The sequence below is a fragment of the Protopterus annectens genome, chromosome 12.part0 (genome assembly GCF_019279795.1).
Source record: "Protopterus annectens isolate FY-2018-M chromosome 12.part0, PAN1.0, whole genome shotgun sequence".
Classification (NCBI taxonomy): Eukaryota; Metazoa; Chordata; order Ceratodontiformes; family Protopteridae; genus Protopterus; species Protopterus annectens.
The window spans coordinates 508,617,832-508,630,331 of NC_056746.1; the positions used below are offsets into that span (position 1 = coordinate 508,617,832).

Below are 12,500 nucleotides of genomic sequence, written 5' to 3' on the forward strand. Positions count from 1 at the left end.
TCCCCAAACTAGAAATACATTATGCTACATCCTCCTTTGGGACCAGCTAAACAAGCAACAAATCATGAAAATGCTTCGTTAAAATGTTTATTAAATGCCATGGGGCAAATGTACTATAGGATCTAACTATTCCAGCCCCCCAAGCATAAAATTTAGACAATATACCCCACTGATAGATTAATTACATGATTATAAATTTACTTGAAACAGGTTTGGGAGGTCAGGAAAAGAAAAACAGACACAGAAGTTAATGGTCAATCAGGCAAATAGCAACAGCCAATAAAAATACAGAACCCCCGCCATAACTTCCTACAATTCTCCTTTGAAGTTTAATGAATATTTTCTGCAAGTATATCTGTTATACAACACAACAGTTATGTATTTACCACAATGTTAGATCCAGGTTTTCTTTTTCTGTTCATCTCAATTTATGGGTATGTTGGATCTGACTTATCTGAGGCTGACAGACTTTGGATCCAAGGCTCGGACTCCTCCCCTTCCCATAATCGCCTTCCCTTCCTCTCTAATAGTTCCTGGGATAGAGTCTGTCCTCTTATACAGAGTGATTAATGCCACTTGTAGAGACAGAGAAAACTAAAAACGACAACAAATATGGTTAAGGACTTTAAGTAAGACCAGGGTTTCGGACAGGTCCAGTACGATCAAATTGACAGCCTAAGGCGCTGACGATTTGGATGGGGGACAGAGGCAGGGAAGGTTGAGATAAGACCTCATGTTGTCTTTTGTCCAACATCATGGCAAGTACATGACTTCCGTATCAGATGATGTGCTTTCTGTAAATCTCAACTCAAGGAACAGTCTTCAGCTACCACTAAACATGGGAGAACATATGGAAGGATATTCTGGAAGATGGTGGAACCAAATGAAGCCGTAAATCTAGGCTGTAGGTCCAGCTTGTAATGACAGACAAATGTGTAACTGCAGACCAAGTAGCTACAGCACAATCAATAAGGACTACAGAAAAGAAAGCTGGAGAGGTTGCTATATCCCTATTTGAATGTGGTTTAATTAGGCAGTGAAAGTCCCTTGGCTCTACACAAATATGATGCATCTGGTGAACCACCTTGATAATGTGACATTGGACATATTGGTTCAGAGTTTAGTTTTAGAAAGAAAGAGAGACAAAAACTTGGTCAGATTTTCTGAAATCCTGAATTAACACACCAAAAGCACACGGCCCTGGACACATCCAGCTTGTTTACACAGAACATGAGATCTGAGGAACTGTTGGGGCAGAGGGGATTCTGGGAATGGGGATGGGGCTGGGCCTGAGCCTGGGATCCAAAGTCTAAAAGTTCAGATCCCACATTTCCATTCATCTCAAATCATGGGCAAGACAACACTGCATAGGATTTTAACAGTTCAAACTGCTTTTCAGCAACAATGAGGACAGCATGCAAATATTCATTAAAAACAACCATTAGCTGGACACTCAGCAATTCAGTCCCTGCTGTTCTTTCTCTAATTGTATGCAGAGTACTTATCAGTATGACTGCGACATCAGACGAGACCAAAGTCTAAAAAATTAGAAAAACTACAGGAGCAAATGAACCAAAGTGTCAAAGATGAGCACTTTTATACAACATACACTACCAAATCATCATCAGGAATCAAAGAAACATGCATATTCTCCTAAACAGTGTGCCAAGCATCTGAGATAGTTTAGGTGCAGCTAATGTTGTGCAAGACAGCCATTCAGGTTGTAGCCTGCTATAGGTCCCCAACCATGTCCCAAGATTCGCACTCCATGTTCCTAAGCACCCTGGAGAATATTAGGGTCCAACCTAACACTCTCACAATGGGCTATTTCAACTACCCGTCCATTAACTGGGAAAACTACTCATGTATCCAATACACTTGCCCAAGTTTCCTGGAATTAATTAATTCCAATGCCCTGGACTAGCTCGTTCTCACCCTCACTAGAGGTAGCAACATCCCTGACCTGGTCATTACTAACATGGACGACCGTTGCTCTACACCAACAGTCAGCTCCTCCCAGGTTAGATCCGACCACAAACCAATTACCTTGGAAATCCACATCCCTCCCACCCCGCAAAGATAACCACCATAAAAGACTTCTCCAAAGCTAACTTTGGGCTCCTAAAAACACGGGTGGCTAACTTCACAGCACCCATGCAAATTGAGAATAGTTGCATGACTGCAGAATCATACACCAATGCACTGTACGAACACGTACACAAATGCATGGATCTCGTCATACCAAATAGAACCAAGATGCTCTCCTCCTAAAAAAGGAAGCAAATCTTGTGGTCCCCTGCCATAAATAAACTCTACAAAAGAAGGAGGAAACTGATGCGGAATATGATGAAGTCCCAAGACTGGAAAAACTCCCTTATCAGCCTCAACAAAAAGTTGAGATTCCTCATCAAATCCTCCAAAGCTGGCTATGAAAACAGAAGTGCAGCAGATACTAAAGACAACCACAAGGCCTTCTAGTTATGTAAAGAATCTCCACGGCAATACCCAGATTTGCTCTGAGCTACTGCACAATGGTACCTCCTATACCGAGCCAACAGATATTGCCAACATACTGGCTGACAGATTCAGTGGCAACTTCCCCTAAGGACCAGTCACAATACCAGTAGACTGCCAGGCACCAAGTATTACTGCTGTACAGGTTAAAACAGCACTGTCCAAGGCAAAGAATATAGCTTCCATAGGATGGGACAATATCCCTGGCTGTGTTCTACATGAACTACAGAGTGAACTGGCACCTCAGCTGTGTGCCCTGTTCACTCACAGCTTCATCTCAGGCTTTGTCCCTACCAAATGGCGCACTGCTACAGTCATCCCTCTCCACAAAGGAGGAGAGACTACAGACCCTGGGAACTATTGCCCCATTAGCCTGACGGGTCTGACATGCAAAGCTAAGGAACGCATCATCATGAACCTAATAAACAAGAATATAGGGACACTCCAAACTCTGGATCCCACACAGTTTGGTTTTGTGAAAGGTAGATCTTGCCTGCTCAACTTGGTCAACTTCGCCGAGTCAGTCACCAGAGCTGTGGATGACGGCAAGGTGGTTCATACAGCCTACATTGATCTGGCCAAGGCCTTGGATACCATTACGCACTCCAGAATCAGAGAAAAACTCACTAAGCTAGGTATCAACTCTTATATCACTAGACTGGTTGCAAACTGGCTCACAGGTAAAACCCACAGTGTGAAGGTAGCTGACTCCAAGTCAGACTGCCGACCAGTCATGAGTGGAGTCCCACAGAGTTTTGTCCTGGGTTCTCTCCTGCTTGGTATCTACTTCTCCGAAGTCCAGGCCAACATGAAGGGACTGTGGCTGACAAAGTTTGCAGGTGATTGCAAGTTGGGAGCTATTATTAACTCCCCAAGTGATGTTGACATCCTACAGAAAGGCCTCATTGAGACCAATGACTGGTGTCAGAAGTATGGCCTTAAGCTCAATGCCAAAAAATGTGTCATCATCCCCTTTGGGAAAAACCTGGTTCCCATGAATTACCACATCGATGGTAGTCCACTGAACACAGAAGGCATTATAAGAGATCTGGGAACACATGTTGACAGCAACCTCGCTTTTGAGCACCACATTGCCACTGTGGTCAGACAGTCCTATGTGGCACATCTCATTACTAAGGGTTTTGCATCCAGGAAGAAAGAGGTAATGGTCTCCCCTCTACTCTTTCCTCATTAGGCCAATCATCGAGTACAATGCCCCATTTGGCATGTACCTCACTAAACACCTGCAACAACTGGAGAGGCTACAAAAGTACCTCACAAAGAGGATCCTAGGCCTTAAACATTTGTCCTATATGGACAAACTCTAAAAACTCCCAACTATTCTCAGTCTCGTATAGCCTACTTAGAGGCGATCTCTGCTTGACTTACAAAGCCATGGCTGACCCAGCTCTGTTAGAAATGCTGCATCCAAAGAAATCCCAATCACTTCGCACCACATGCTCCAGAGACCTCAACCTCATTACCACATGCTGGAGGGACAGGTTCATAACCCAGAGACTGCCCATGCTATGGGATTGACTTCCCAAACATGTCAAGCAGAGCACTTCACTGGCCCTCTTCAAGAGAAATCTTGATGAGTGGATGGGAAACAGAAAATTCACTCCAGGGATCACTCCAGTGGTTTTACTCGACAGAGGCACTGGGAACTAAGGTTGGGTGGCATGATCCCAGGGTAATCCTATAGGCTAGGCTTGTAAAGGTTCCAGGGCCATTAGCCTAGTACACACCTATGAACCTATTTGTTCGGAAGGAATACATGGGAGATTAAAGCACTGAAGATGATGGCATGATTAATTCTGAAAAAGAACACTGGATGACAAAGTTTCCCACAGTGATGCAGTAACAAAGAGAAGTTATGCCAGTGGTGGCAAACTGGATAATGTGGTACATAGCACATTAAAACGGTTATTGCTCGAGTAAATCTTTGTAAACAGTATGTACATAACGTATCATGCAGGGGATATCACCCTTATCTGCTCATCCACCTCTCGCAAACAACTATGTCACAAAAAAATAAGCTCCAAAACATTGGATAATTGCTCAAAGACTTGCAGTTTTTATTACATGCCAATACATTAAAGTAACTCTTATTTGACCCAGAAGAAATCCCAATCACTTCAAAATGCAACAATAACTGAACAGGTTACCCATGTCAAATTTCTTGGGGTAATCATATATCACAAGCCATCTTTTTACAAGTACATAGATTATATGTTATCTCAAGAACAAAAATTATGTATGCTCTACAACTCGGAGCTCCTTTTGAATCCAGACAGCTCAACACAACACCGCTTAAATACTCCTCCTCCTTACACAATTATACTCTTCTCCTATTCTAACATTCACAAAAATGTCAAACTGGAACATATCTATAATAAACGGTTGCAAAATATGCTGCAAATGTCCTCAACCAAGCTCACTGTTAAGCTTTACAAAAATTAAATTTGCTAGAGGTGCCTCACTTGTTACGGATACCACACCAATTAAAAAAACACACAAAATACTTCTCAGGCCTTACAAATGCCCATCCCTTTCCGCTCAAGTCCATAAATAACAGTACAGCTAAAACCTTCTATTCACAAATGTACAAGTTTCTACAAGTATCCAAATCGAATTGTTAAGGCGAATCACTATATTGTCAGTGCAGCCAAATTTCAATTAATTAGATCTCAGAAATAACACCAATGCTAAAACATTTCTAACCAAATAATAAAAAAAAAAAATCAACTAACAAAGTGGTCCTTCCCCTGTACAGGAACATTTGCGTACACCATTATCTAATATCTCAATATTTATAATTAGTAATACCTTTCCTTTCTTTAATCACAATGCTCATCCTCACCTATGCACTACCTTTCTCTTCAGTCTAACGTTTGCTTCATACTTAAAGTTCTACCAGTGATCACACATTTAGATTTGGAGTATTTTTTCACAGGCCTCCTCTGAAAATCAGCTTTGCTCAGTCAGACCATCCTGGTTAATAAATATAAAAAACAAATACATAAAAATACAAAAATAAATAGGTACAGAAAGTAAAGTAAATGGCTGATAATTGGTTATCTACATTGTTGCAGCAGTGTTCCATTTTCTGCAACGGACGTTGTATTTCAGTTGGTTTAAGTGGAGTTAAAAGTATATGAATGTAGTTAGGATACATATAATAGCAAAAGATAATAGAATTAAAGAAAAACCTAGAGAGCATGTCGGTTTAGACACAATACTTTGCGGTATGGAGTTATAATATGTGAAAATAGCCAATAAGAAGTTGAAGCTAGGTGATGCAGGACAGTATTAGTGTGGACTGGCTCTGGGTTTAAGCATGCTCTCAAATTTGCAATGAAAATGCCAATGGGGTGCAAATGTTATGTACTCTCCATAACATTCCATCTGTGTTGTTCACTTTCAATCTTCCTCAGAGAATGTGTTGGGATCAAACCCTCAGATCAGACTCTGCCACTTTCTTTAGATTCTAGGATCCAACTCTCGAGCTCCTCCCTTACCCATAATGCCCCTGATCACTTAATTACCTCAGATGGACTTTGATGCTATGCATTATCTCAGGAATTTTTTTTTTTTTTACTGAAAATAGCCAAGACAGTACAGTGATGGCTGAAATATCAGGAGCTCAAACAGGAACAATGGTTCCTAATAAGAATTCTATTAGGTCATTCCCAAAGACATGGGTAGGGAGATCCGAGGGGAGCTGAGAAAGAATGAAAATGGACACACAGATGGAATGTTAAGTTGAGTACATAACTTTTATATCTGATGTCATTTTCATTCACCCCTCAATGAATGGGACAGAGTCCCCAGCTACAGTTACCTTGGGTGGCCCTCATGGAAAGATTCTGGAGCACTGCCGAACTGAATGATGCTCTGTTTCTAGAAAGGATGTCCAATTTGTAATAAGAAACAAAAGTATGAGCTTTAGACCAAGTGGCAACTGCACAAATGTCATCAATAAAAGACCAAGCCCCAAAAGCAGCCGACGTAGCCATTGACCTGGTTGAATGTGCATTTGTTTTTTTTTTTGGTAAGGTTAGGACTTTCAAGGAATAAACGTAAGAAATGCAATCTATTATCCATTTTACTAAAGTAATCTTCCAAACTGGTTTTCCTATCTTGGTGTTAGAAAAGGAAACAAACGACTGATCTGTTTTTCTAAACTCCTTAGTTCTATGTAGGTAAAAATGGAGTTGTCTATGTATATCGAGGAGATGAACGAAGGTTCTTTTACTGCGGGAGAGCATCTCTAACTGTGAGTCCAAAGAAAGAAGATCCATCAAAGGAAGCATTGATTAAATGATACCTTAAAGGGCTCCAGGAAATCACACAACCGCATCCAGTCACATCTCGTAATGGCTATGCCTGAACCGGAAGCCAGTGAGGAATCTTCAGCTGCGTGTGAGATTAACTTCATAGATGTGTTAGTAATAGATTGCAGGGTGGCCAGGCATGAGGAAAAAGATTTCTGCTCCTCTACAGACATGGACCCTATGGGAGAGTTAGAGAGTTCCTTGATTAAGTCCCTCTGTAGCTTTGTGAAATACGCCAAATAATTCAGCGACTGTACAAGAGCAGGTCCCTCAAGCATACACTCACTTCCAAAATCTGTCCAACACCCTAGACTCCGTTAGGGGGCTGGAGAGAGGAGCTCAGTTCAGCCAACTCCATTTAGTAGCTGCTGCAATGACCATGACATCCACAGAACACCTTTAGTCCAATGTAATTTGTCTGACAGGGCACTAAGAATCTTGTCCGGGCACTTGGGGAATCAGTCCTATGGAATCCAGCTCCTTCCATGCTCTGCAAGAGACCAGGTCTATCAGCTCATCTGCAGGTGGGGTAACCCAAGATGGTAGATGGTCATGACACAAAGGCTTCTAAGAACATAGATTCCTCCTGGGAAGGGGCTTGGGCAGACCAACCACTTTTCTGACAAAGGATCTCCAAGATGTCCTTGAATGAGACATCCTCAGGTGGAGATCTAGAGGACCTTTTCCCTTCATCAAAATTAATGTCTTCTGTGAGGGATTCCTGTGGGGAATTCAGATGCCTCCTTTTGCACATTCTCTTCTGAGGGACCTCCTCAGTGTGGTGCTCTGGGGAAATGTCAGAAGAGACAGGAAGTTTCCTAGTGGAAACTACTTGGAAGCTCATCTGAGGTGGCTATCCCTGAAGTGCAGGATGAGGGACTTCATCCACAGGATTCAAAGGAGGTTGGAGGCACAGATCCAAAGAATGCAGATTCAAAGTCCATCTAAGTAAAGACAAGACTCTCTGCACAACCTCTAAAGAAAAGGGCTGAGGAAATGCAGAGGGCTATCTTACTGGAGCCAAGACTCTCGGATCAGACAGCCCCTGCAGTCCCTGAACCCCCAGATCCGAATGGGGTGCTGGAGCTGACCTACCTAGTGGTGAAGCTCGGAGTAGAAATGACAGCTCTGAAAACTTTGAAGTTGAGGTCAACCCCTCTGATCTGACACATATGCTTTGGCTCCAACAGCCATCATGCTCCAACAAGGTCAGTGCCAATCGGGTCAGGGAAGTCAGAGTAGAGGATGCTAAGACCTTCAGATCTGATAGTTCAACTCTCCAAAACTGTGGGTTGGATCTGAGAAGGAACATGTACAGGCTAGACGGTGGACTCAAGGCTCACGGATCCGGTGGGAGACATGCCAGCAGAACCCCCATCTGGATCTGTGTTCTAATGAACTCCCCCAAAATCTTATCCACCTCTGACTTAAAAAATAAATAAATAAATAAATATATATATATATATATATATATATATATATATATATATATATAGATAAAATAAAAAAAAATTTTTTTTGGGGGGGGGCTACCAACAATGGTAGCTGAATACCCCCTCAAAAGAGGTAGAAAGGAAGTTAAAAGACTACAAACTATGGTAGGTGGAGAATACCTTGAGAGGAAGAAAGGGTTAGAAAACTTAAAGTTTAAAATTTACCCTACAATAGAAAAGGAATCAGAAAGGAAGATGAGGGAGATGGTATACAGTACAACTGACAAAGAAAAGAGAATTCAAAGTTTTAAGGCTAAACTCACAAAAAAAATATTTCCCCAAGCTTGAGAAGTCGCAATCCTGTCTGATCTAGAAGAGAGGCAAATGAGATCTGAGGTAATTCAGTGATCAGGGACATTACGGGTAAGGAAGGAGAATCTAAAGAAAGCAGCCAGGTAAGATCCGAACCCATTCGTTGAGGAATGAATGAACAGGACATCAGATTAAATGTTACTCCATAATTCTGAGAACTCCATTTTCAACACAATGGATAAACTACACCAGCAAAAAAAAAATGAACTGCCATTTCTGTTAGCACATTCAATATAATCTACAATTTTTGCCCACAATTAAAATATTTTAACCATATAGTTCTAACATTTGTTTGATGCTTAATGTTTGAGATTGATAAAACTTTTAAGAATCTCTATAATGTTAGATTTTGAGGACTGTGAATCTGACTTATGGCAGACCTTTCTAACAGTTCAACTGTGTTCTAAACCTGCTATAACTCACTGGTAGCTTTGGTTGTGATGTTTTACTTTAATAACCAAATGATTAATGTAACAATGATTACTGCACTGAACTACCGAATTTGCCTAAAAGTTGTATTAATTCCTGGTTGATTTTCTTTTCAGAATCCAGCAAAAAAGAACCTTTCCAGTTATGCATTCACAGTTAATTAAATAAATCAACATGCATGACTCAGGTTATGAAACATCTGCCTTTTTTAGATGTAATTACAAGAGTGCCACTTAAAATATTATCCCATTAGATGCGGGGGAAAAAGTGGTATCCACCTCAACTTCAATGCCCATTCCCTAACGCAATAAAACATTCATTCTCCATACAAGTTTTGTACCAAGTGACTGGAGAACAGCTTCAGGTCACTTCCCTGCATAAGGGAGGACCTTCCACAGAGCTAGGCAATTACAGACCCATAAGTCTGATCAGCCTCATATGCAAAGCCACGGAAAGACTTCTGATGGAACTAATCGGGACAGGACACAGGGAACCACCAAACAATTGACCAGTCTTGAGACTGGATTTGTCAATGGCAGGTTATGCTTACTCAACCTGGTGGCTTTTTTGAAAATGTCATGAAAGCAATGATGAAGGCAAAATGGTACATACCGTACACCTCAACCTGGCCAAAGCTTTTGACAAAATACCCCACTCAGGTATAGTAGAAAAGACACATACGCTAGGAATAAACCCCATGCCACCTGCTGGATTGTTGACTGGCTTACATGTACGATGCGGGAAGTCAAAATTACCTCCACAAAGAGACCGGACACCAGTGAGGTCCCTCAGAGTTCTGTGTTGGGACCACTCCTATTTGACATCTACTTTTCTGAAGTAAAAGCTATTACTCTGGCTAAGTTTGAGGATGTCTGCAAACTAGGAGCAGTCATTGTATCCTTAAATGACAGCCACCCTTCAGGAAATTTAGTCCCAAGTAAATAACCAGTGCCAAAATCACAGAAACTAAATGCATAAAAATGTGTTATTGTATACTTTGGGAAGTCATTTATCCCAGGGATCTACCACATTAACAATACATTCCCAAAAGCTGACCCAGTTGTTCAGGATTTGGGAACATATGTGGAAAGTGACCTAACTTTTGACCAACATGGGTCCATTATGGTTAGAAAGTCCTTCTATATTGCACAATGTATAAACAAATGGATTTGTCTAGATCTAGGGATGCCATTGTCCCTCTTTACTAATCTCTCATTAGGCCAGCCACTGAAGATAATGCCCCTTTTGCATATATCTGTCCAGACAAAACTATCAACTTGAACACCTACATAGATAATCACACCTAAACACCATGTCCGACTTGGACAGACTCAAAATTCTATACTTGGCATCCAACAAACTGCTAAGCGGTAACCTGTGCCTGGCATACAAGACTTCCTCTGACCCAACACTGATGGATTCACTGTACATCAGCAAGTCAAATGGCACTGGAAATACTGTCTAGGGATCTAAACCAATGGTTTGGAGGGACAGGTATATCTCACACAGGATACATCTGCACTGAAACAGACTCCCCATCCACATAAAACAAAGTTCATCCCTGTCCATATTCAAGATCAACTTGGATCTATGGACAGAAAACAGAAAATTTACCCCAGGACTGCCCCCTGTGTACTTCTAATAGAGAGAAGCATCGCCTAAATACTTAACCCCATGCATTGGTCCCCTCAAATTATCTATAATCTCAGTTATTCTCATTAAGGGTCATTTCTCTAACCAAATGGGATAGGTTAATTTAAGCGCAAAAAGGCAAATTGGTTAGGCTTAAAATGGTCCATAAGGGCAGCTAGCCTAATACTTATTTGCTGTGGTGGTAGAAGATTTTACTTTAGAAGACACATGGGTTGAGGCAACCTTAAAAATTGGGCCTAATTTTAAAATAAACCAAATCAAACTTTTGCTATCCAACTAAAACTATAAATAAGGCAAATCCTGATTTAAAACCTAAACCTTGTTTATCACTTTTTAAATGAATACTACTATCTTCTGAAGAATGACAGCAACTACATTCCTTATTTATTCATTCATTTGAGGCAGTATAAAAATGTTTTCAAGTACACCTCAAGCCTGTGGTTTTATCTACTGAATCATGCAGTGAAGCTTCAGTAATGATGGCTCTTTTTGGATAAATATTTTCACCCGGGGCCACTTATAGACAGTTGAAATATCAATTTTTAGAAAGTCTTTTTTTTTTTTTATCTTTGGCTGGTCAGTTGTAAAAAATCTTACCACCTTCTACAATAAGAATCTTTAAGTTATGCATGTTTGTAAAATTAATGCTTTAGATTTCAGCATGCAAGCAGAACCTCTTTCATTCAACAAAGGTGACGATTACTGACTTCAAGTTTAGCATAAGATACTACTGGCATAAATCTCAAACATAAACCCCTCCAAGCAGAAACATACAATCAACATTTAGCAGCCTGGTATAAAACAATTTTTATATTTACAATGTCCCTCAAGATGACTGTCAAAGAAACTAAATGCATAATTGATCCACAGGAACAACAGCTACATGTCTGCCTGAGAGACTGTAAGATGACTTAAAGCCTAAAAAATATGCAACTTAAAAAGCAATATACAGAGTAATGCAGCTGTCCTTTCTTCAAATTTAAGTAAAAAAAAAAAACTGTCACAAACAGATGTAAACAAATATTTTCTGCCAGGCACAGACTGTTGTTAGTCAAGGATGGTAAATATACTGCTGGAAAATCCAGGTGGAAAAGGCAACACCCTTTAAAAGGGGTGACTGCACAAAAATGATAAGTGTACGAAACAAGGAATGTCAACTGAAGTTTGTGACTGTTGTGGGGGGTAGTTCCCTTAGCATGGGAGTGGGTAATGCAGGATTTACCCATAGCTGTCATGGTTTAATCATTATGGTGAAGCCAAAGTGATTAAACAAAGCCAAGAATGGGTAAAATCCAGTGATATCCCGACTAGGAGTGGACTACTGCTACTATAAAATGACATTAAGAAACTACTTACCTTTCTTAAATAATTTTAGGGCAGAACTTGTGATCTTCTACCTGAAGTGCAAGAGAGTTGACAAAGGAGAAAGCATCTCCACAATGGTTTGTTCTCATTCTCAGCTTTTATTCAAGAATTCAAAAAACAAAAATATTGGTGGTGGAATCTGGGATAACGGTAAATATTAGCGCAAGTCACTTAAAATGTTCATGGAAGAGGTTTTGGTATCAACATCCATTCTGTGAACAGTAGGAATAATGAAACTCTGACAGAAAACCTCAGTGATATTGTAAGAAAAATCACATTTTACACAGGACATGGCAAAAATGCGAGAAAAATTAATGATCTTCTGCAAAACTAACAGTTGAGATGTAATGCTTACTGGCAGTATGACTGTTAGTATTGTCAGTAAGTATACCTCTCA

General features: G+C 40.5%; 1 protein-coding gene across 1 annotated transcript in view; it reads right to left on the reverse strand.

The window, feature by feature from the left end:
• LOC122816679 (cytochrome b-c1 complex subunit 2, mitochondrial) overlaps positions 1–12,500 on the reverse strand; it is a 475,154-nt gene that overhangs the window by 235,249 nt on the left and 227,405 nt on the right. The window contains exons 6-7 of the mRNA XM_044089644.1: positions 8,107–8,182; positions 6,678–6,704 (exon numbers count right to left, since the gene is read on the reverse strand). Coding sequence (XP_043945579.1) covers positions 6,678–6,704; positions 8,107–8,182 — 103 coding nt within the window. The remainder of the gene's footprint in view (positions 1–6,677; positions 6,705–8,106; positions 8,183–12,500) is intronic.